The sequence below is a fragment of the Pteropus alecto genome, unplaced genomic scaffold (assembly GCF_000325575.1).
Source record: "Pteropus alecto unplaced genomic scaffold, ASM32557v1 scaffold166, whole genome shotgun sequence".
Lineage (NCBI taxonomy): Eukaryota > Metazoa > Chordata > Mammalia > Chiroptera > Pteropodidae > Pteropus > Pteropus alecto.
Genome location: NW_006439757.1, coordinates 4,484,098 through 4,510,972, shown reverse-complemented (window position 1 = coordinate 4,510,972; position 26,875 = coordinate 4,484,098). Strand labels below are relative to the sequence as shown.

General features: G+C 34.7%; 1 protein-coding gene across 4 annotated transcripts in view; it reads left to right on the top strand.

Annotated features, from left to right (window-relative positions):
* Nucleotides 1-20,337, top strand: part of FAM198B (family with sequence similarity 198 member B) — a 44,298-nt gene extending 23,961 nt beyond the window's left edge. For all 4 annotated transcript variants that reach the window (XM_025050389.1, XM_006916998.3, XM_015593311.2 and 1 more), the window contains 2 exons: nucleotides 15,052-15,278; nucleotides 18,091-20,337. In XM_025050389.1, the coding sequence (XP_024906157.1) occupies nucleotides 15,052-15,278; nucleotides 18,091-18,298 (435 nt within the window). In that variant the 3' untranslated portion in view covers nucleotides 18,299-20,337. The remainder of the gene's footprint in view (nucleotides 1-15,051; nucleotides 15,279-18,090) is intronic.
* Nucleotides 20,338-26,875: the final 6,538 nt, after the last annotated feature.

Below are 26,875 nucleotides of genomic sequence, written 5' to 3'. Positions count from 1 at the left end.
CAAAAAGCAAATATGATGAATTGGTATGCCTTGCCCCCTACAATTGTCTTTTTTCAGTTAACTCTCCTAATTCTTACCTGGCTTCTAGTTATTTGATTACTGAATATAATGAGTTAGATTAATAGGTGTTAATCTTTGACGTATTTACTCCCATTTTTTTATTCTGCACGTCAGTTTTTTCCACTTAATAATGTGATAATAGTAAAAGTAAAAATTTCAACTAACTATAATCTAGACAAGAGGAAATATCACTTCCCACTAAAGGAAGATTTGTTTCTACAGGGATATTCTATATACCAGGCAAAGAAAGATTCCAACTATGGCCTCCATGATAGATTATGAGGATCCTCCAAGCATCCCTCATTTTACCCCTACTGCGCAGTGATCAAGGGCCCCGCCTCTGACTTTCAGAGGTCAGTGAGGAAAAACACTCACAGGCAGGTGTTCTGACAGGAAGAGGCATAACAATCCAGGGTACAGTCACTGAGATTTCATATAGTTCAGGTCAGTTTTATTGTTTTGCAGAATTGGTACATTCCCAATCTAAATAGCCTCTAACCATGTATTATTGGTAAGTCCAAGCAGGCAAATTATACAGTTTCTTGTTCATTTTCTAACAAACATTGAAGGAGGCTGTAGTCACATACTGTCTTGGCTTCAAGTAGCAAAGAAAGTCTGGGATTAGCTTCAGCAATAATGGTTGGCACACAGAATTGGCTGGGATTTAGGGAACAAAGTTTGCCAAGGATCAGAGGGTTTAGAGAACAATATATCCTTGCTTATTCTTGTTTGTTGAAATATCTTGAGGTTTTTTTTTTTTGATGAAAATCACAGTAGTTCACTTGATCACAGAGACTCAATTACTAAAGTAGAGGACATGGGAGTGTGTCACCCTAGGCGTTAAAAATGACAAACTCCAAACTTCTCAGGTGTGGACCTGCTACGCACTGAAATGTATTGCAGTTATTATGGAATTTTAATTGTATAAAACTTAGTTTGTCCTTTGTTATAAATGAAATTCAAAAGTCTGACTTTGACATAGTTTCTTCTATACATATGTTCGTACTTTGTCAGTAGGAGAAATTATTTTGAGTATTAAAGATGCTAATATAGGACTTATTTAAAGAGATCTCAGAAAACTTTCCAAATTATCTTGTGGCACTACAGTTTTTTTCTTCTAAGTACTATTTGCAACATATGAGGAAACTGGCCAGAAAACTTGTTTTTTATTGGGTACCTACAATGTCTTTATTGTTTTATATGTTTATATATGTAGAGAGAAAAGAAGTGATGTAAAAGTAGCATATAGATTTACTCTGAATTCAAAGAACATAGAGATTTTTGTAGAAATATGGATATAAATGAAATGGCTAAACTATGCCAAGAAAATATTTTTATTAAAGAAGAATTTGGGCTATTTTAATAGTTCCAAAAAGATTTGACTTATATTTTTTATTTAATTATTTCATTATAGAATTTTAACTTATGACTTTATTTTTAAATAGTCATGGGGAAAGAGCACAAATGACATAATTTTTGTGCATATGTAGCTAACAATAATTTAAATAGCAAGTTGTCATTTCAGCCTCTCAAACTTCATGTTTAGAAGCAGATTTTTTATCATATTTCCTAATAATTTGCCCTCTTGACTTACCTATTTCTGTTCATGATGTTACTATTTTTAAAAATCAGCCCCGTTTAAAATTTTTGGTTTACCTTTTGAATATAGCTTTGCTTAGTGCCTAATCTTTTAATAGCACTAAACTTTGACAGTTCCTCAAAATCACTCCAATCACATTTTCCTTTTCATTCCTAATAATGCTACCGTAATCAGACTCCAGGTCGAGATGTCATAAGAGATTCCTAACTGATCTCCTTGTCTCTAGTCTTCCCAACTGCAATTTATTGTGCAGATTATTGCCGAATTTATCTTTCCTACTTCCCTTTTAATCATATTGCTTTTTGCAAAAAGAAAAATCTTTAAAGATTCAGTCAATTGGAAAATAAATTTTAAATGCCTAGTGCATTAAAAATTTATTATGGAAAAATTTAAACATATACAAAAGTAGACAGAATATTTATAATGACTCTCGTGTACCTGCCATTCAAATACAACAATTAACTCATGACAGTCCTGTTTCACCTCTAGTTCTATCTACTTACTATGCCCACATTATTTAAAGCAAATCCCAGACAGTATTTTCTTTCATCTATAAATATTTCAGTACATTGAATCACTAGAAGATAAAACACACAAGCACATTATCATTATCATACTCGAAAGAAAAATTATCAATAATTCCAGTTAAATATCCAGTCAGTGTTCAAAATTTTAACTATCTCGTAAATTATCTATACGTATCTATGTATCTATTATCTCTGTCTATCTATATATCTATCATCTCTCTAATCATTTATCTATATATCTGTTTGTTTATTTGAATCAGGATTCAAATAAAGCCTATACTTTGTGATCCATTGGTATCCATCTCTTCATTTTTTTCCCCTATTATATTATTTATTGAAGAAACCAGATCACTTATTTTATAAAGTTCTAGACTCTGAATTTGGCTGGTTGCACTTCTATAGTGACTTTATTTGTCCTTCTGACATCTGCAATGCCATATACATTGGTGTCAGGTCTAGATACCTGATCAGATTTAGATTTCTCTTCTCAAGAATTTTTTATAGATAGTGGCATGTTCTTCTACCAGGAGGTACATAATGTCTTTAGTCCTTTTCTTAATAGCAGCTCTTGATGTTCAGTGTTGATCCATTATTTCACTAGGTATTGAAAAAATGGTGATATTCTAATTTAGTCATTACTTCCTAATTTTAATTGGAATACTTCTTTAAAGAGTAATTTCCCTTCATCTCTTATCTAGTTATCCATTGGTAAAGTTTATATAACTTGTGGTTAATCTAGTGGTAGAGTTTATATAGAAAAAAATCAGCATTATTTTAAAAAAACACCATGACCTGACCTTCTGACTTCCTTTTTATTCTAATCTGTCATGACTAACTTGTACTCTATTTGTGTACCCTCAGCCTATAGTACACAAATAAGGAGATACATATTTGTTAACTACAGGGTGTGTGTGTGTGTGTGTTTGTGGTATTTTGGTCTATTCACTGCCAATTGAACAGGCTCTACTCACCATTGGAACACCACCTCTGTTCCTCCCTATCTAATATATAGCCTGCGTGTCTCTCACAGTTCAGCTCTAATCCCTCTCTGCAAAGCCTTCTGGGAGTAACTTAACCAGATTAATCTTCATTTTTTTCTCTGAACATCTGATATCATTTGAAAAAATTCTGCAAGTTTTTAGTACATCAAATTCATAGAGAAATGTCATAGAATAGTGTTTATATAAAACATACTTGGCTTAAAATCCCTGCTTCAATAGTCAGCTCTGTAATCTTGGGCAAGATCATAACCTCTCTAATACTTTCTTTATTATTTAAATAGAAGTGATATAACTTCCTTTGGAGATTTGTTCTGTGAATAACATGAAATAATGCACATAAAGTGCTTATTATGGTCCCTGGTCACTATGGTCTAAATATCTGTTCCTCCAAAATTCATATGTTGACTCCTGATATATGAATGTGATGATATTAAGAGATGGGGCCTTTGGGAGGTGATTAGGTCATGAGCACAGAGCCCTCATGAGTGGCATTTATGCCATTATGAAAGAAGCCCAACAGAGCTCCCTGGTCCCTTCTATCATGTGAGGACACAGTGAGAAGTCTTCAGCCCAGAAGAGGGAATTCACCAAAACCCAACTATGCTGGCACCCTGACCTTAGACTTCCAGCTTCCAGAACTGTGAGAAATATGTTTGTTGTTTATAAGTTATTCAGTCTATGGTACTTTGGTATAGCAGCCAATTGGACTAAGACACTGACAGATAGCAAGTACTCAGTAGATCAACACAGTTATCATTTAGAAACCCCCATTTATAAGAATCTTAATTTATTGTATTTATATGTATAACTATGACTTCCTGAATCTCTAGGTACTACAGGCTTTAGTGATAGGGATCATGTAGGTCTTCCTTGAATTTTCTACGGTGTAGAGCTCATTATAGCATTTGGTGCTATAGGAAAACATGTGATCATGTAAGACATTTTCCATGGACATACCATTTAGGCCAGGATGAGGCAAGGGCTGCCATTTTTGCATAGATGGTTGGGGAGAACTGAAGAGAATACCTCCTCATGTGTTTATTAACTACACGGGTCTCTGCCTACAGAATTTGGAAAGCTCATTGGGCTTTTATTCTCAAATTCTGTTCCTCATACCCTTTGCTGAGGCATTAAAAACAAAATCCCAAAGAACAAAGATATAAAAAATATCATGATTCTATCTTCTAGAATTATCTTGTCAATATTTCTTTTGCATATCTGCTTTTAGCATTTACTTTAGAGATATAAATATATTAAAAATGAGTTAAATTCCTTTGACCATGTGCTCATGTCCATTTTCTCCCCAGAGGATGTCACTCTCGTGAGATTAGTGTGCATCTTTTCAGCCAATTTAAAAATCATTTTACATGCATTATAAGTGGATGTCAGTGTTTTGTAAAACTTACATACTGTAAATGCAGTTGACCACATACATTTTTATACAATTTACTACTCTCGTTTTTAACAGTTACTCATATTTTAACAATTAGAGAGGGGTGGGATCTAGCCGGGCTGTGGTTTTATGATTCCAGTAATAGGGGTGTAGTAAAAGGTGGATATTACGAAGGGTCTCTTCCTGAGAACATAGGTCTGCAAGGTAGAAGCCAAGAAATTTTTCTTAGATTGGAACCAGAATCTTAATGTGACAAATACCACAGATTGTTTATTTATTGCTTTTGGCCACTTCAGCATCATATGAAAGGCTTTGCATGGTTTCATAGGTGTTTTATTTAAATTGTTTGCTTTTTAACCATTATTCTATTTTTCCTGTTAGCATAGTTTAATACTTTTTATTTTACTTTAAAAATAAAATTAGGAATTATTTATAGCATAGATGCATAGAAAATATTGTTTTGGGGATTTAGCTAAATTTAACAAGCTTGAATTGAGGGATTTCTATGTTCTATTGAGTCAGTTTCCCATCAATCCGTGGGCCTCAGTTATCATTTGAGATTTTGTGACTTGGCTCTTGAATCTGACACAATGTTATTTCCTGGGAATGTTATGCCTGGGAATGATTGCCTTCGGCATCAATGCTTTCAAAGAGAGTCTAATCTAAGAAGTCTGTGAAATCTCCTTCAGCAGAAATTGGCCTGCCAGATTGTACCTTCTTCCAGAGAAGCAAGGCCTTCTCAAAATTTCGGGGAGATTAGGAAACCACCAGTAGAATTATATTGGCATATACTTAAAAAAGGCAAATAGTTTCACTTTTTATGGCCCTTAAATGGAATGTATTTCTGCTGCTAAAAATTCTCTACAAGAATATGACCGGATAGAGGAAGTAAATAGAAAGGCATGGCCTCTGAGTCTCTCTTTTGAACTTTGACATTATTTCTGTAGTGCAGACCTGATTTTTAGAGACCACATTCTCTCACTTCATAGGCTTTAGCTATTTGATTTTTAATGGAGGCATCTTTGAAGAGAAAGAGTTATCTAGCCACACTGACCCTCGTTTGTCACAGAGGCATCACTGATTGGCTACCTGGCCTCTACAACAAGACTGTGTTTCTCTGAATCCTGGCCCAATTCAATAGTTCTTTGTGTCTCAAAGCATATTCCCCCTGTAAAGGAACATACAGATTTCCTCAGATGCCTGCTTCCAAATGAAAAGGTTTTAGAATTTTATATATTCTTTTCGCCTACTATCTAGCATTTATTCTCAGAGATTTCTGGCATTGATTATGCTAAAGACTCATTTGCATAGAATGTGGTCTAGAAAATTGGTTGACAAAAGGTCTTTGCTCTAATATCAGTCTAAATCAAAAGGGAAAATGGTCAAATAACTTATATTCATAACCTCATATTGCTAAATGACAACCAACTGAACATTTTTGGGTCAGTTCTAATTTATTAATCAAAAGTGCAGCATATGTTATTTAATTCTATATCATTTTCATTTTTGCTATTTCAACTCTTGCCATGGACTTTTTAGTCTGTGCTGAATTTGATCATAGTTTGCTTTAATTCTAAGCCTTGTTGTATACATAGCTGGGCTGGAGTGATCAGGGATTTGAGGAAGCCTGTGTGATTTCATAAATAACCTTTTGATATTCAAAATTGTTTAATGCATTGCTTGAGCTAGCTTTTGGGATTGGCTTCCCCACTAATTCTATGTCATTGAACCACAGATGGTTTGAAACTGACCTTGACAGAGGTTGACTGAGGTTCAAACAGGACATCTAACCAATGGACCTTTGAATAAGTCTGCCAGGAAGCAAATAAAAAAACCATGGAAAAGTTAACATGATAATATTTCCATAGGAAGACCTGAGAGGGTGGGCAAATATTTATCTGGCTTAGTATGTATATATTACAAATATGTATATATTTGTAATTATATTAAAAAGATGTATGGTTTATTTTGCCTAATGAAGTAGACTCAGAGAGGGTTAAGTGAGAGGTGGTTTATAAGGATTCTAGTAGTTCTGGGCTCTTCTCAACAATATTCAAGTTGTTTATGGATGCAGATAACTGAGTGATATTGGAATTTCAAAAAATTATTATTGTTTATGGTTAAATTGAATGGGGCTGTTTGGGGGCAATGACTTTTCTGTGGCTCTTTCAGGGGGTTCATGAGGTCAGAACTATTTCCATAATAAGGTTGAGACAGGCTTTATTTTATATCTATTTACCAACCCTAGGAGCATAGCAACAAATTCATTTAAAATAGGAAATTCTATATGTACATGGAAAAATAGTCTTTGAAAAGTTTAATTTAGTAAAGCAGAATTAATTTATTTTCTCTTTTTTCTAGCTTTATTGAAGTACAATTTACAAATATGATTGTATATATTTAAAGTATACAACACGATGATTTGATATACATATACCTTGTAAAATATTTACCACATTCAAGCTAATTAACACATCCATCACCTTGTGTAGTTAGTTACCTTTGTGTGTGTGTGTGTGGTGAGAATGCCTAAGATCTACTCTGTTAGCAAATTTCAAATATACAATGCAATATTATTCACTGTAGTCTGATCCTTAGAACTCATATCTGAAAGTTTGTACTCTTTGACCAACATCTCCCCATTTCCTTCACCCCTCAGCTTCTGGCAACCACTATTCTATGCTGAAGCAGTAATTATTTTTAAATAACCAGTAAGTAGTCAGCATGTCAAAATTAATTAAATTTTTATAAAGAAAACTGATTTCTACAAAGAAGTATGAGTTTAAATAGCATTTGGATATATTCCATTAGATTGTGTTAATCTTTGTTGAAGAAAAAAAAAGGAATGACACGTGTTAAAAATGGTGAGGCAGACTTCATTCAGGAACATTTTCATAGGCCTAGGGACCACTGCAATGGGATTTTACAGTGGGAGAGAGAGATTGTGCTCAACCCTGAATACAGCATGTGCAAGTGGGATTTATAGCAGAGTACGAGGTCAGTGAGTAGAAAATAACTAAGAGAAAACATCAGAGTCAAGAGAGTTCTGGGTAAACTGGACTAACCGGATTTCTACTGAAGACAGTCCAGGTTTGCCTGAGGCCTGGTGGAAGATGAGGGGGATTCTGGGTAAGCCCACTTAGCAGGGTTCTGGCTACAACTAGATTTTATAAGAAAGTGCATAGACAGGCCTAAGGGAAGATTCAGAACACTGACTGAAGTTTGGTCAAGCAAAGAATCTTTGTCACCTTATTTAAAATTGTGTTTTAGTATAATCATTTGGTTTATATTTACTTATTTTTGTCAATTTTCTTATAATAAAATACTGTTAGAGGGGGAGATAAAATAGATAGAAATTCTATAAAATACTAAAAATTAATGTACATCAATTTAAGCAAAGTGTCCAATAACATTATTCCCTCAGATGTAAATGTATACAATTTTAGGCTTATTTACAACCCTATTTAATGTTAAATCATTACAAATGCTGTTTCATTTTATTGAAAGAAAGGATTTAAACAATTTACTTATATTAAAGCTATTTTATTCCTGTTTTAAATTTATTTGCTTAATATAAATCTATTCTGTAAATCAGAGTTTCATAAAATATAAAAATTATTTTTTTTCTTTAGTCTGAGTGCTCTCTATAAATTTTTATAGGAAGGTGGGTGTGCCTTTGGCAGAGGCTATTTTCATGCAGCTCTGCTTGTGAAGATTATAGAACGTGAATTTCTTTCTCTAAAAATAGATTGTCATTTGCCTGGTGACTCTCTCAAGAATCTCTCTATGCCGGAGTGATGCTCGACTTCTCATACTTATTCAGAGGTGCAGTATATGGATTCTAAACATTGCATCTAGTGCTTGCTTCAGCAGCACATATACTAAAACATTGCATCTATAGAAATAGATCCAAATATATTATAGCATTAAAATGTTTTTCCTTATGATTCAGTGATGTGAAAGAAATTGGAGATTCTGCATTGAATTGGTACACACTGATAGTTATTTTTAAAAGTAGAATTCTAGTGCATTGGTGGTATAGGGCAAAACTGTTACTTACAGAGGCAGAGGCCCAAGGGAGCCTATGACCACTGTAGATGTATATATTGCAAACTATTTTTATTTTTCTCATTGTTCATGAACTGCTCTGCTAGTCACATTTGCATGCATGCTAATTTAACAGATACCTGTTGCCATGGCAGCACAGAACAAAAATGAAATCTATTATCTTATGAGGTGAGAGTTCCCAAGTGATACAGGTGCAGGCTGGTGAGGCCTTTTTGCTTTGTATAGCTCCCAAAGTAAGAAGCTTGGTCTGTATTAACAAGTTCCCTGGGCGCCGTGGGATTTGTCTTAAGTTGTTCTTCTTTGTGATCCTGCCTACCTTAATACATTTACTAGACTACAAGGATTCAACTCTACTTCCACTGATAACATGGCAACCATATAGTGGTTTACATAGAGACAAATCCATGTAGAAGAATTTTCCAATATTATTAGCTGATAAGTCCATGTGTTTTTGTGTTTCTCTGTACCTAGAGAGCGGCCGATAATGATAACAATTCTCACTGCCTTCTTGACTTTTTGAAATAAAGTAATTGCTGAAAATGTGACTTTTTTTCCTCTATGCATTTTCTAAAAACAAGATGTTCTATGAGACAACTGGTATTCAAAGAAAACTTCCAGAAGCACTGCTAAGTATAGAAAAAATGTCCTACTGTTATTTCTGTCACATCTGTTTATTGTGTATTTATCAAATATTTATTACGTGCAAAGTGTTATGGTGGACTCTCTGTGGGATATAAAAGTTCATGGTCCATGGTTAGTGAAACTGAACCCACATAAAGAAACCAATCAAGGGCAAAGGACAAGCACAAGCTGTTCCATTGTTTGCTCCCTTCCTATTTTTTTTTCCCCAATTCCATTTACTAGATGCTACTTTTTTAAAAAAACATGTCTTAGTATGCCACCATTATTTTGTTTATTTGACCCTTCCCAGTATAAAACAGTATTTTGGAGGAGCTTTATAAATAGCCAAATACAAAGTGAACACCAACTTTCAGCAGAGTTCTTTCAATAATAAACATTTATCAGGTGCCTACTACTGTGTGGCATGCACTGGATGAGTTACTATGGTGAATTGTTAAATCTCACCATTTCACGTTTTGCTGCATAATTTAAACCTTCTCTGTACAAATGCAATTTATTTGGTAAAGGTGCAGTTTTTAAATAGAAAAATAAATATCTTGGAAAGAGATGGTGAGAATCTTTAGATACTGATTTACCAAACTGGAAACACACACACACACACACGCACACACACACACACACACACACACACACACTTAAAGAGGTGTAGAAAAACAAAAGTAGAAAAATATACAGGGTTATATAATTTAACTAAAAGAAATGAATAAGAAAAATATTTGGATAAGGGCAACTCCCAGTCTGTGGTAAAAAGAATATCTTCTTTAACTCTTTCTTCAGCTTCCAACAACATTCGACCTCGGTTCCCTTCGATTTTCATTCTTTTAGCATTTTCACCTGATGCCCTTTTCCCTTGCCTTTTACCTTTCTTCCAATTCCACATGAGAAACTGAGAGTGAAACTTGAGGACACATCATATTTTTAAACATTTTCCTTATAGGCACCGTGCTCTTATTCACCTTTTGCTCCACCTGCCTTTATAGTCTCCTGACTGTCAACGTCAGAGTCTTGTTCTCTGCTACTCAAAGTGCAATTCAAGGACCCAAACCAGTTCATACCAGCCCACAATAAGTACAGAAATTACAAGTAGACATTAAAAACTTTGATGACCATTTGGTAGAGTAATTTTATCTATTGAATCTAATAAAATATTGGTATTCTTTCAAAACTTTCATTTCTGTAGTAATAAATTGTTTTATATTCATTTGTTATTATTTATTTATTTATATTTTATTTTATTTTATTTTAACAAAGCAACAATCTACATGGATTGTAGAGCGAGATGGAAGAAAAGACAAAAACACCTGGTCTTTCACTACTGTTTGAGAAGCACTGATCTAATATCGTCTCAGTTTCTCTAAAGATGTCTTTTGATTTCCTACCTTCATGCCTTTGCCTATTTTTTTAGCTAGCACTGCCTGTCTCTCAAAACCCCACTGTGATATCCTCTCCTTCATGAGTTTTTCTTTTACACTTACACTGACTCTTACACTGAAGTTCTTTGTAATTCTGCTGAAACCTTACAACTAGTATTTATTAAATGTCATGTTGTTTAACATTCTACACAGATGCACTTGCTTGCAGTACCGCCCTGGAGGCTGCATCTGAGAGACACAATCAGGATGGATAAAAGCGTGGACATGGAAGACATAGACATCGGGGTTAAAATCCTAGTTCTGTCATTTATGAGCTGAGGGACCTGGGGTTGGTCAGCTAGCATTTTTGTGCCTCAGTTTCCTCATTTGTAAATGAGATTATTGGTAGCATCTACCTCTTAAGGTTGCTTTGAGGATTAAATGAAACAGTACGTGTGAAGCCTTAAGTGTACAGTTTCTGGCACATAGTAAACATTCAATAAATGACTGCTCTTATTTTTTTTTATTATTAATATTAGCAGCACTTTTAGACGAATTTTTATTGCCTTTGTTCAGGCATTGCCTGACATTAGTCATTTAATCACATTGTTTTGAGGAAAAAGAAGATATGAAGAAACTTCCGCAATTGCTCCAATATACCCATTTTTTGAAGACGGCTAGAATTGGTGGTGTTCAAAGGGTGGAAAGTCATTGGGTATCTGTAGATTTCTCATGAGCTTTGGAGAGCTAGTCACTGTAGCAGAGGCTTCCATGTTTAGGCACTGTGAGCATGACGCAAGTTACTCATCCGATACTTTTTCCTACAGGCAAAACTAACACTACCAAAAGGAAAATGGAATTTAAAAAAGAAACTTCAGAAGAAGGCAATATATCTAAAAATATACCCACCAACAAAAAAATTTGGCTGGAACACCTGGATTTTTCTGAGTATAATTTTAGTTAGGTAAACATTGAAAAGATATATTTTCCTAAAAGAGCTAAGAGTAATTTTGTGGAAAATGGTGGTTTGCAGTAATCTTCAGATTCAGAAGATCAATTTTGTTAAAGATTTTTCTTGTTTTAAAGAATGAGACGTAAATTTGAACAAACTGCAGTAATGATTATCAACACTCACAGTCACTTAACTGACAACTTTTAGCCTCAAATAGTCTTCTTTGTAGGATAATTATCTAAGAGCATGGACACTTAGACGTGAACTACAGTGCTAATCATGCAAAAGTTAAATGAAATGATTATTTTAATAAGTGTATAAACCACGTTAAAGATTCCTACCTATTTAAAATATGTTTTTTTAGGCTTTAAAAATAGGTTAAACACAACTAAAAATAAGCAGAATTGTATTCAGTATGTAACTAAATTAAATACCAAGCAAAATGGCACTAAATTTAAGGAAGTGGATTATGGTTTTGTGGTCAAATTATTTTGGGTATATTGAATGTGAATTCAAAAGGAAGACTATATACAAAATTCTGAGAAGAGGTAGGTGGCAAGATTTAAGATCTATTTAAGCCCTTGTTAGACAAGAGCAATAATATAAAGACATGATTTACCATAGTTTGATAATGAGAAAAACAAAGTAAAACCCAGATTTGAGGCTTTACAAACCCATCAGTAGGTATACACACACTCACTCAATACATGTGAACATACACATCAAATACGTGTGTAGATTTGAATAAAAGGAGTGGCAAACATTTTCTGGAAGAGAGGTTGAGTTGAACATACACGTTTTCAATAAAAGGGTCTGTTAGACTTGCATGGCACAAGTCTGTCAGGGAAGTGGTGAAATCATCACAGACTGTTGAGTGATTCAAAATTAGATCAGATGAAGCACTTTAAAAAAACTGTAGGAAACAATCTAATGTTGGGAAGGCAATAAAAAGATGACTTAAATTGGTGTTTTCCACTTCTAATTTTTAATGCTTTTTATGTAGTTTAAAAATAGAAAAGTATAGTATTTATGGAAGTACTGCAGTTAGGGCCTGAACTCTAAAGTGCTTATTATTTAACATTAATATATACATGACTCGTATGGCTATGTTTTAGAAACAACAGAAATGTAGTTACATATCTTGGTCCTTTCCCAACAATGAAAATGGAGCTTAGGGTTCAGAGCAGTATTTACGAAGTGGATGGTAGATTTGTCCATAAGGCTTAAGTTCTAAACACATATATCCCACATAATAGACTGTGATCTTGTAGTCAGAATTAAATAGGATTTAATGCTTTTCCCATATATAATGTGATTATAACTGATGTAAATGATGATGATGATGATGATGACAAAATGGTATATCCTTTAAGAAGTATTAACTAATACATATTTTAAAAAGGGAGATTGAGAAGCTGCTGAGAAGCAGCTTCCAGAAGAGTTATTTTTCATGTTCTCCCTTTACCCTGATCTTAAGTGAAATAACTGGCAATCAGATGCAATGACTTTATATCATTTGATTTCTCATATTCAAAAGCAGTCAAGGTAGTGTATAAATGAATGAAATCAAGTAGAAAAGCCTCAATAAATTTTTCTCATAGTTTCTAATTTAAACTTTTTTCATTTAACCTATAGTGATTTGCTTGGGGCACTCTTGTTCACCGTTGAGGAACAAGAAGTGCAAGCAAATGCACTTCAACCGGCGGTGGAGACTTCCTCTTTCCTGCAGTTGGCCTATGTGACCTTTTGGTAAATCATTGATTAGACTTATGAGCCCATGGATCAGCTGCCTGGAACCAATCCTGACAGAGGCCTTCCTTATCTGTAAATTGTTTTTAGACCAGCAGTGTTCTCTCTGAGCTGTCCAAATGCTTTAGTGGCTCACTGACCACCCCTGCCCCATGTGACTGGTTTTATATAATCTTCATAGGAAATTTGTTTTGCTAACTTCTCTTATGATCTCTGCTTCTCTAAGTATTCTATTTGATACAAAGTCTATTTGATACATGCAGAAAACAGAGAGGAAGTTCATTTGCCCAGTTCTTAGAGTTTGCTGTGGTTGTGAGGCACAATTAAATGACCACTTTATTTTCCTCTGGAAATGGTGGTGGTGGGGAGGTGCTGGCCATGAGCAATGTCTTTCTTGGTGCCTAGCCCACTGGTAGGTGGTAGAAGACATTTAGTAAATTTTTGTTGGATGAATGAATGAACGATCATTTCAAAGGTGGCTAAATTTTGGTACTACTCTTTCTGTGTTCCTTTCTTTGCAACTAGCCTCCTAGAGTGGCCAGCCCCACGGGATCTGCAAAAACACAGGAGAAAGAGAAAGGATGGGAATTTAGTGCCACAAGAATAAAAGTGACATTCTGTATGTAGCCACCTTTTGAATCATGAGCATATGTACAATCTTCCACTAGCCTTAAACTATTCAACATGACGTATTGGGGAAAAAATCATGGAATTTTGGAGACAGACACATCTGTGTCTAAATCTTAACTTTCCTATTAACTAACATTTTATCCAAAGCAGATTATTTAACCCCTCTGAGGCTCATTAAAATGGAGCCTCAGAGGGGTTAAATAATCTTTGCCTCCAAAGCTTGTTTTGAGCTAAATCACTTCATATCGTATATATGTGTGTCTCAACAATGGTAATAACAGTTTTCATTTCTTGAGTATCTTCTAGATGCCTGGGTAAGGGCTAGAGGGTATATAAATATTTTCACTAATCTTCCCACTAACTCTTCAAGGTGAGTAGTGTCTTTCTCACTATACAGGCAATTAAATTGAGAGTAATGTAAAGGAACCTATATAAGGTCACAGAGCTAACAAGTGTGAGAGCAGAGAAGTGACTTTAAATTTATCTAATTCCCCGGGTTTTAATTTACTCTGATTAATAAATATTATTTCCTTCCTTGCCCAAAGAAATGGAAGTAACACAATTTTCCCTTTTCTAATTAATCTTTGTTTACCCTTGTCTATATGGTAGTAGCTCTATTTCCTATAGTAAACCCCAATAGGCCCAATAGTTTTGCTCATTTGAGCCACTCAGATAACTCAGGTTTTCTATGACCCAACCCAAGGGAGAAAACAAATTATAGCCTTCTGGATATGTAAAAGTACAGCAGTTTCTACCTTCTGTCATGAATAGGGTCAGAGATTCTTCTGGCTGTGCATCTACATGTGATGTCAGTGGGAACTTTGAATATGAAGGGTGGAGACGCCTAACTGTCTTTGGAGCTGTTAGCAGAAGCTGGAAATGCTTATAACTATAGCTGAGTCAGAAGAATATGAACCTTGGACTTATTCTCACAGTTGCCTTTAATTAAATGAGCCTGGCCCTATTAGATTTTGGCAAGTCAGCTATTCAGAAAGCATCAGCTTTCTGGAAATCTAACTTTCTTAAGTTTTGTTTCTACTCAGTTTCTTGGATTTTGTTTTTGTTTTCCATTGTCAGATTTATAATCGCTTAGATACGAATTGCTGTGGATTCAGACCTCGAAAGGAAGATGCCTGTGTACAGAATGGACTGAGGCCGAAATGTGACGACCAAGATTCTGTGGCTCTAGCACACATTATCCAGAGAAAGAATGACCCAAGGCATTTGGTCTTCATCGACAACAAAGGTTTCTTCGACAGAAGTGAAGATAACTTAAACTTCAAGTTGTTAAAAGGCATCAAAGAGTGAGTTTTATGATGGAGTAACATATGTGATATATCAGATTTGTATTAAATAAGTAGTAAAGTTTTGAAAAAACTCACATCCTATATTTCATTGATTTAACCCTTGAAATGAATTTTAGATGTAGAATCTGGGAATGGAGGGCCAGAAAATGGAAATGAACCCAAGTGGAACAGGACAAGAATGCCCCCAGGGTGCCACTGTCACCAACCTACAAAGCTCCTGGCTACATTTTACCTCCATCATGTTGATTGGCCCTCACTGTGAAAATCCATGTGGATTACGCTGGAAGCATGCAAGAATCTCTAGAATAGGAACTGGCAAAACAGGGATAAACAGGCAGCAGAGGCTCCATTACTAGAGCATGGGACAGGGGAGCTAACAGACATGTAGATATTGACATGGCAGGATGTCTAAAGGCATAATAAGCTCAAGTGACTTTAATAAATGTGGCGAAAAAATTAGTCAGCTGAGTAGAACACTGTATCCAAGGACAGCAGCCGTTTAATTCAGATAAGAGGGTTTTTGAACATTTGGAAATACTTCCAGTAGACATAGATTATGGGAGAGAGTATCTTGAATTTACATTTAATGGAAAAAAGGAAACTAAGACAGTTGATAGTGACTGTAGAGTCTGAACTATTCAACCTGCTCTAGAGACTGAGGCTAGATTTAAGGCCTCACCTGTAGCCACTCTTCACAGTCTTCCTACCTTAGTCAGAAATCAGAGTGACTAAGAAATGAGATTTGAAAATAGAGGAGTGAATTAGTAAAATTGTTAACCAGCTGTGTGAAGATAAGTGCTGGCTGGAAAGCACATGAGCAGCTCTAAAAGTGAGAGTAGAACCCAGGTCTCCCAAATCCAAGTCCAGTAATTTTTTGCAGTACATGTGCTGTTGCGATTACTTCTGTTAATAATACTCTGAAGAGTACAATAGTTCTGAGAATTATTGCTGAGAATTAGGTAATGTGAATTTTATGTACTTTTAACCCTAGAGACATTGAGAGTTTCATGAGCCCCAATTTCATGAGTTTTTGCCATGTTTTGCCCTGTTAATACCTGCTCCTCACATCTCTTTGTAGATTGAAGGTAGACTATACCTTCAATCTTCTCTCTTCTAGGTGTCTAAACTAAGGAAATTTTATATGTAAGAAAATTTGCACACCTAAGGCATTATTTTGGAGTCGATATTATGGCATCTTCTTAAATCCCTAAATTTTCTCTTAGAATTAAGAGTACCTGTCCATCCATTCATACAAATATAAATACTGTTTTATTTATGCTTTCAAAGAAGATTTAACTTTAAATGCATTATGAGGAGTAATGAGTTTAGTTAACTCATCTTTGAATATGTAATTTACACATCGAAAAACAAAAACGATGACTTTGCTAACCCAGATTTATGCGTAGGATAATCCTATTAATCAAATCAGTATAATGCAAAGACAAATAATTTTTTGATTTTCCTTTATGAAAATAACTCGCCACTAAAGAGATCCCTGGTTTTAAGAGTTTCGTCTCATACATTCTGCCACAGCTAAATTAGTTGAAGGGCCATAGAGTTTTTAAATCATGAGTTGTTAATACTGCATAGAGCAAAAATGCTTACTTAATTAATACTTTGGCCACTAAATTACATACTGAATGTCTTCAGGGAGCTCAGAACACCTTATCAGCATTATTTAATTCCGCAGTTACTTAGACTCATTAAGCACAGCCAGCTCTGTGGCCTTTGGGCTTTCTGCAGCCTCAGAAGTGCGGGGGCACCTGGATCCCTTGCATTCAAGCCCCCTGAGTGCTTTCCACAACTTGCTCCATTGAAATTTGGAAAAGGTGCTTAGAAGGCTAGAAACTTCTGGCAAACTGCACTTGATACCAGTATATATTCTTGATTTAGTTTTTTACAATATTTTCACCAGCATTTTAATGAAAGCTAGGAGAGGCCAAATTAGTCATTCAGCAAAATATTACTAATGATTTGGATCCAGAAATTTTACTAAGTCCTCTAGATAACGTATGTGCTAGACCCCTGGCCTTAGTCTTTCTATATGAAGAGCAGAAAGCACAATATACTCTCTTAAGGTCATTCAGTAAGGATCCTTCTATATTAGCCCTACGTTTTCCAGAGAGATGGTTTGTTGTAGAATGCCCTGGCTCTAAAATCTGCCTTTTGCTAAGTTTATTTGAAAACAATTTAGTTTCCAGTTTGATAAAATGCTCCCAGATCCTCAGAATTCCTGAAATATAAATCTGAATCAAGGACAATTCTTTACTTAATTGGGCATTTTGTTATGATTCTTTTCCTTTTTACTACATATATTTTGTATTATTTCACATTAAATTTAGTCATGCAACTTCTGCTCAGGAAGGGAACTTGACGGAAATTGTTAGCATTTTGCTTCTCATATTTTCTTTCATGAAACCTTACATTGACACTTATGAGAATACTATTCTCCTTGACAGATTAAAGTGGTTTCCATGGGTGAAATGGAGTTTAAGATTGAGGAAAGTATTTTTCCTGGAATAACAGAATCCTTTTTCATTCTGTGCCTCTCTTTGCCTACATATAATGACTTTAAGTAATATGTTAGCATGTCATGTTCTCAATGGTATAGAAAATTCAGTTCCCTTGAAAACATATTATTCTAGTATATTTATTAAGAGAAGTATCTGCTTGACAGTGACAAAATGTTTTGATTCTCAAGGTACTGTTTGATGATGTGATTTATGCCAGATTAATGAAGGAAAGAGCAGTTGGGTAAGGCATATTTCCAAATAATTACTAAGAATAAAATATCATTTTATCTTTTCAGGTTTCCTGAATCTGCAGTTTCTGTTTTGAAGAGCCAGCACTTACGGCAGAAGCTCCTTCAGTCTCTCTTTCTTGATAAAGTTTATTGGGAAAGTCAAGGAGGTAGACAAGGAATTGAAAAGCTTATCGATGTAATAGAACAAAGAGCCAAAATTCTCCTCACCTACATCAATGCACATGGGGCCAAAGTATTACCTATGAATGAATAATAAAAAGATGTCCTGGCTAGAGTACTAGATACATTTGTGTGTTTTTGTTTTTAAATCAAGTATGCAAACCTCAAGTCCTTTTAGAAACGAGGCAATGTAGATTAATACATAAAATAAATGAATTTAATCAAGTGTATGTGACTGGCCTGAGCACTATAAGCCTACTTATAAAGAAAAACATACTCCTCAAAAAGTTTGCTTATATTTTTTTACTAACATCATGTCATGTGAGTCTCAACATCTGATTGCAGAATATATGCAATTATTATTCTAACTAGCTTTGTAAAACATTTGTCATGTTGTTTAATAGAACAGCATAAACTGACTCCTTTAATAAATTATATTTATGCCATTTTTGCTCGTCCGACCAAATACTGATGGGAATGATTCTTGACATTTTTTTGTTGTTGCCAATTATTAAAACAAAGTAGTCCTAGTGCTTACCTAACTCTACAAAAGAAAACTGAGGCACATGATCTGCAAATACATTAGTGCATACAATGATTCTAAATAGAAATGGTGAGTTATTTGCAAAACAATCAATGTATATTTTATTGTATCTATAAATAATCAGGCATTTCTGTAATTCTGAGCAGCGAGAATCACATATTCCATTCCTTTTTAGAAATTTATTTTGTCAGTGTAGAAATCATCCAAATCTGACAATTTATACATTAGGTAGTTTACTCTCTCAATTTTGGTACAATTTATGTCTAGTGGCTTAGAAATTAAGTAATTTTAAGGTATGAAGTTACCTATTTGAAGCTATACTTACAGAGTATCTTTTTTAAAATGGATGCTCTTTTTAAACATTTTGTTAGTTTTAAAAAGGATGAACTATAAATTCTGTACATTTCATTAATAATAGTGATTTCTTTAAATTCGTTATGTGTAATTATGTTTAAACTAATTTAATTGATATTGCCTAGATAATGACAGTAGGACCAGATATTGAGTGTGTTTGAATATATTGTTTGGCTTATTCCAATATGAGAAATATGAACAAAATAAATTAAAACCTGCCTCTGATAAATTCTCTTCAAGGAAAACACATGACTAGAACTAAAATGGCAAATTTAGATACTATTAAACCTTAAATAATTCTCTCCAAACTCCCTGTACTAAACTTTTAATTACGTGGAAGGATTTGGAGCTACAGTATTTGTGTGTTGGGTCTTTATATCCTTGGAAGATACCCACATCATCATATAAGATAGATAGATGTTCATATAGTGGTTTCAAATCTTGAACAAATCACTACTCTCCCACCCCCACACACCTGATACCTTATTTAAAAGCTGATATGCTGACTTTTTCTTTCCCTGAAAGTTTGAAAATACAATTTAAGAATGTTTTTAGTAAGAGGAAGAACATACCTATAGATTCTAATTTATACAAAAGTATAGGGGCAAAATGTCAAAATAACATGTTAACTACAAAAGAAGATAGACTAAGGAGATTGGGATCATTTGATCATCTAATTATAACTTTATCAGACTTTTTCAAATATTACATTTTAGCCCGCTTATGTGCTGGGCTGACCTTTGGAGGTTTGGTCTTCAGACCATTCTCTTGTTTGATTTTCTTTCTGTAGAACTGATTTCCTCCCTCTGATCCCGCAGCTTCAGAGTACTCTGGCTGTGTCGAGTCTCCACTTTTAAATACAAATACCCATTGTATCTGGGTTTTTTAAGGTTGCTTTTTTTCTCTGTCATTATATTGATGAAAAATTAGCCTAACAAAAGTTTGGGGTCCCAGGTTCTACTTTGAGCCACTGACATGAAATAACTCTGTCAAGTTGCCTTACACCTTGTCTTATCAAAATGGTATATTTGCATTTTAATACGTTTTTATGGAATATATCATTTTCATCCAAATTTGTGACATTGGCGGTAGGAATTCCAGGCTTCTTAGAAGTCAGCTTTAATTTTGTCTCAAACTACCTGCTTTTGGGCAGCTTGGTCCTCTCATATGTGGGTCTGGCTTTGTTTATTTGCATTCCAAAATACTTAACATTAAATAAAAGGTTTGGGAACTCATGTTAGTTTTAGTCACCTTTGCTTTTCAACAATGTGTTTTCTTTTATAATCAGTGAATAATTCATACTGTATTATTTTTTAATAATGGATAGCTGAAGGCCAGGCTTTTAATTCTAATAAGCGATGCTCTTCTTTTCTCTTTCTGAAACAATGAGAATACTCTGTGCCTTTCACGTGTACTCAGATTATGCTGTGATTTGGTTCACGTAAGTGCATTATGTGATTTATTTATAACTTGATAAATTTAAAATAGAATTACCTTCGCAGACATACAAAGTTGTGTGATTTATTTTCTTTAAGCTGATGACATGAAAATAAATACATATCTTAAAAATCTGTAATAAAAATATTAGAAATTAAAGATGCATGCTTTCTATTTCTAGATGGTTTATTTTCTTTTGTAGATTGGATTACTTTTCAGAAGTTAAGTATAAAAGAATGTTTGCTACCTTTCTTATAAAAGAAACAATTGACTAGTCAAAATTTATATTGGATTGTATTTGTGAATACATATATTTGATATTATTGATAGGCTTTTTTTGGTGTACATATAGCATTGTGTTAGATGGTATGCAAATTAGTTAACAGATACCATAAAGTGTAAGAATATTTAATTTTTGGTTTTCTTTGCTTCGAGTGAGTCTTACAATTATGTTTAAAATTTTCTTTATGGAGTTCATATTTATTAAATTTATTAGGTACCTACCTGGAAACTTTTAAAAAAAAAATTTCCCCCAGCTTTATTGAAATATAAGACAATTAGTTGCTCATATTTGCAATGTACAATTCAGAGGTTTTTTTTCAATTATAGTTGGCATACAATAATATATTAGTTTCCGTTGTACAGCATAGTGATTAGAGCTCAAGCGATCGTCCCACTAAATCTTGTACCCTTCTTCCCCCTTACATATATCTTACATCATTGTTCTATTTTCCTTATGCTACACTTTATGTCTCCATGACTATTTTGTAACTATCTATTTGTATTTCTTAATCCCTTTGCCCTTTTTCACCATCCCCTCAACACCTCTCCTGTTTAGTAACCCTCAAAATATTCTCTGTATCTATGAGTTGGTTTCCATTTTTGTTGCTATTGTTGTTTATTTTGTGCTTTAGATTCTGCATGTACATGAAATCGTGTGGTATTTGTCTTTCTCTATCTGACTTCATTTAGCGCAATGCCCTCTAGGTCCATCAAGGCACTATCTTTTTCCATCCCCTTCCTTTTAGTCTTTAATCTGAAGTGAGTCTCTTGTAGGCAGCATAATGTAGGGGGTCTTGTTTCCTTATCTATTCAGCCACCCTATCCTTTAGTTGGAGCACTCTTTTCCATTTGAGACAGTCATTGATAGATATGCAGTTATTACCATTTTTTATCCAAGATTTTGGTACATGGTTTTTCTTCTTAAAGAAGTCCCTCCAACATTTTCTGTAGTGGCTTAGTGTTGATGATTTTAAGATTTTCTCTTGGTATATAACCGTTGGCATTTTAATTATGATGTGTCTTGGTGTGGGCCTCTTTTCATACCTCTTTTTTGGGACTCTCTGAGCTTCTGGGGTTGTATGTCTATTTCCTTCACCAGGTTAGGGAAATTTTCCAACATCATATCTTCAAATAGCTTTTCTACTTCTTGTTATCTCTCTCCTCCTTCAGGTACCTGTATTACATGGATGTTTTTACAACTTAGTTTTGTCCCAAAGACTCCCTAAATTATTATTATATTCTTGGCTTCTTTTTTCTTGCTGTTCCGATTAGATGAGCTTGGCCTTTCCATTGTCTATATTGGTTGTTTGATCCTCTTCATTTACTCTGTTAATTCCCTCTAATATACTCTTCATCTCAGATAATGTTTTCTTCATTTCTGACTGGTTCCCTTTTATAATTTCCATTTTTATGGTTTTTTTAAATCTCCTTGTTAAAGTTCTCACTGAGTTCATCTACTCTTCCCCTAAGTTCATTGAGCATCTTTGTAACCAGGGTTTTGAACTCTGTTTCTGTTGGATTGCCTGACTCCATTATTCCTGGATCTCTGTTCTTTTCTCTCATATGGTTCCTGCTTCTTTGTCTTCCCATATTGGCTGCCTTTCTGTGTCTTTTTCTATGTACCCAGCAAAACTCCTAAGTTTCCCAGTCTTATTAACGTGGCTTTGTGTAGTAGGTGTCCAGAGGCACAGTCCTGAGAGGGGGTCAGCAGCAGGCCAGTCTTAGCCCCAGCACGTGTCCCTCCGGGGCCACCTATTAAGATTCAGCAAGCAGTTCACAAATACTGTGCTTATAGTTGCCTTAAGAAACCATGCCATAAAACGAGGCCAGCTGCCACCAGTATAGGTTTTGGAGACTGATCAGCAAGTTGTGCAGGACTCACCAAGACACAACTGAATGTGGCTTGGATAGGGCAGTGAGTTGGGGGAGGCGGAGTTTCAGAGAATCTCTGGGCGATGGGACCTGTGTTATCCAGTTTGATGACGTTTCAGCTATGACGGCATTGAGTCTGCACACCTGGAGCAGGGAGGGCTCAACAGAACAATGGATACCGCCAGCACTTCTGTCAGGGAGAAAGCCTCGCCTCCGGCTCTTTCTCTGACAGCTCAGCGTCCCCCTCGTAAGTCACTGGTGCTGCCCCACCTTCCCCACCAGCAGCAGACTGGGCGCAGGTCTGTCAGAGCCAGTGTCTGTCACTGCAAAAGTCCGCTCGCGAACACGGCCCCTTTAAGAGGCATCTGCAGCTGCCGCTGCTGTAGCTTCTGTCCCACTCAGCTGCTCGGGATCGGGCAGCCTCGTGTCTTCGACCCATCCTACCTCCTCCCATTGCACATCCTACCTCCTCCCATTGCAGGGTGAGTTCTTATTTCTCTCCCTAGTTATAGGGCTTGTTCACCTAGGCCCCAGGCAACTCTGCTTGCTGTTGGCACCATGTTTCCGTCACAACTTTGATGTGGTCGTAAGAACAGATGAACAAAGCCTCTATCATCTATGCCATTTTTCACCTCGGGAACTTCTTGAAATATAAAATGTACTAGAATTACGCTCAAAATATTTATAATCTCTGAACTTGTGTAACGGCTTGTTTTTCCAATGTACCTTTAAATATACTTTACATTATATCTAATGAATAAAATAACCTAGATGTAGAGTCATTAAGAGCTTTCATTCATGAAAGATACTGTGACTTGTCAGAAAAGTTGTCAGACACTTGGAAATAGCCAGGAGAGATTTTTGAGTGTTCTTTCACTGCAGTGCTGGGTTTGATTTCGTATTGAATGGGCTATTTAACGTGTTGCAGGGCAGAGGTTAACTTGTGGGTTTTTATACCACAGGGATGCCAATAATTTCTGTCTGGTGGAAAAGAAAACCCTCCTGGTTTTACAGCTTATTAACCTGTTGAACATTAACCAGCTTTACATCTAGACCATCATTCTTGTCCTAACATTGCCTATAAATATTTAGCTTTTGAAATACTCTGAAATGACTTTACCACCTTACTGGTTCCCTTGTAATTAATTATTTGAGTAAAATCTTTGACATATACTCATATTACATTTACATAGGCATCACAATTTTGCCTTTTTGAAAAATTTGCATTAATACACTTTGATTGCTGGATCATATAATTTTATTTGCTTGAGAGTCATGATTTTTAAATTTTTGAAAATTTTTCTTTAACAAATTTTCAAAACATACTTATGTAATTTAAGATCTGAATGGTACCAGGTGATCAGCATCTAGAAACTCAGGCTTAAAGAGGCAAAGTTATTTGCTTGAATTTACCCAAATGATTGATTTAAAATCTTCAGTGTTGGAACTGATTTAAAGTGAGAGTCAAAACCTTCTTAGATATTTCATTATCTACAATAATAAAACAAGAAATATTAAATTAATAAACCCTGAAATTCTTACATAAGCATATTCATGTGTATTAATAATTTTAGAACATACTTTTTGTGAACTAGCAGGGAGTGGTATAAACAAGGAAGCTTCTCATACTACGAAACTTTTGATAATCACATAGTACAATTGATTGAGAATCTACTATGTGTCATTTTGAGTGCCGGGCAGTGTGGACGTACACATTAATAAGTAACTTTTAATGTGTTAATCATCAATTGGAACCTGTAATTAGACTTTATGTTATAGCTTTAGTGGAAAAAGTTGAGGAAAGCAATTCTTTGAGGAATATCTAGAAATAAACTGACTCTAGAAAGAGAATTTTTTACTTATGGTGAGTTTTACTATAATCCATTGTTGACTACCATTGCTTATTGCTTAAAATGGCAATTTGGAGTCATTTTTGTGGCTGGACAAATGGACCTATTTGTTTTAATATGTCCTGAGGACATCACTCTGTTCCAGTATGGTGGTACAATGGTAGATGTTCATAATGAATATCCTGATTATTCAAAAACATGCTAGCTTATGTAATTTTAGGATTGCTTCGAGAAGCTGAATAAGAGTATAGCCTGGCTACATTATTCTGCATATAAATTCAAAGGGCTTTAGGACCCCACAGGAAGCCATTCATGGAACTCTTTCCTCTCAGGTGTGACCTCCCAGGTTAAGAACTCTTACTTGACAGCGTGTTTAAGAAGGTGGGAAGTAATATACACTTTAGAAAAATCTTCACCTAATGTGTTTTAAACGTTTTATTTTTATAGAATGGTGAAAACTTAGGTTTTGGAAAAAATTACTTAAATGACTTTTTTAAATATTTAAACTTAAAATCATTTAAATTTTATTTAAACAGTATTTAACGAGGTACCAATAAAAGTTGAGGAACCACTTTTGTAATACTTTAGAAAATTCACTACCATTCACTTAATCAAGTAGAGAATAAAATTCTTTGAGTTTATTTTCATTTAATCCTTTAATTTATTAAAGAGTTACCTGACTTTTTTTTTTTTTTTGCTCTGATATGCAAAAGATCTGAGATAGTCACTTATCTTATAGTGTCTTAGAGTATGAGGAAAGTTAAGTTAATGTATACCAATTAAATGAAGTTATTTGATTTACTGTGGATGGTTTTCTGGGCTTGAGCATAATGTTCCTGCTTTTTTATAAAACAATTTCCTGAAAAAAATGAATGAACTTTTCCCAATGGAATTATTTTCTTGACATTTATTCAAAGAATGGTAACCCTTTCTCACTGTTCCTTTGGCCAGAGGAATTCAGTGTCTAGACTCATGTCACCTATTATCCTCTTTCTCCTTCAAGCACAGCTGTCTTAAGTGGAAATATGGCATCTTCCCTAATTTATAAGCTCTTTAGTCCCCCTGGGATAGAACTCTGCTGTTAGAAAGATCTTACTCTGAAGGGTTGCTGGCAGACTCTGTTTTGCAACCTAAAAATGCATATGGCAAGTGAATAAAGTCACAGAAATCGTTTCTTTTAATAGCATTGTATAAAGTTAAATTAGCTTATTTTTTCATCGTAGAAAGGTACTTTTTTACTCTCACGATTCCATTTAGTTTATTGATTAAAAAAATATGCACAATTATGTGCACATTAAGAAATCTCTATGCATCTTTCTAAAAATGTAATCTCTATTTCTTAGCAGCACTTGTCAAGATTTCTAAAGCTTTTGAGACAAAGAGCTAAAATATAAAGAAAACCTCCCTTTTTAGTGGCTTTAATCACATGCTGCAGAATAGCTAGCTGTGCTATATATTTCAAAATGCAAACTGGGCTGTAGAGATGGGACCAGTCACTAAACAAGACTGAAACAGCTGTGATTTTGTGAGATGTGCCAACATTTTCTTAGCTCCAGGACACCAGACGTTATTTGGCTCATAAAATACCCTACGTTATTGGCACAACTTATGTTTAGAACAAGAGATCTTGTTCTGTATCCTCATTTTAGGCCCTCGGGAATATTAAAAATTGAGGTCAACATTTTTTTACTTCATAGTACATTTTTTAAAGAAATAAACTCTAATCCAGATATCTTCTCTAACTTTATGAGAATACATTACAGTTAAGCTTGCAAGATTCAGGTCTTAAGAAAATGATGAAATAATTCATATCATCTCCTAGGAGAGAGTCAATCTTCCTCTTTTTAAATCAGATAACAAGTGACAGTTAAAATAAGAACTTTCCTAAGAGTTTTGGTAACTATTGAGGCAATGCTATTTGCCACTATTATTGTCATTTCGTTTGTCTTTCTCTTATATGTAGTGTTTTAAGAGTGACATGGCAGCATCCAGAGTAGCAAATTCCTAATTAAAGACACGGCTTCCTAATTAAATCTTGACTTTAGCCCAGACTACCTACTAGACACCAGTAGTAACCCACTTTTAAGTTGTGACACACGAAAATGTCTCCAGATATTGCAAAATATCTCTTGGGAGGCAAAATCATCCCCTGGTTGAAAATTGCTTTTGTTTATTGATAGAAAGTCCTCCATAAAAGGTGAACCTTAAATTTTTTTTGTCTTCTCAAACTCAGTCCATAAAGATTTTCTTTGTCAAATTCCGAGTATTACAATTTATTGCCATGTTGTATGATATCAGTCAGGGCCCTAAAATGTCCCTTTTCAGGGAAAGA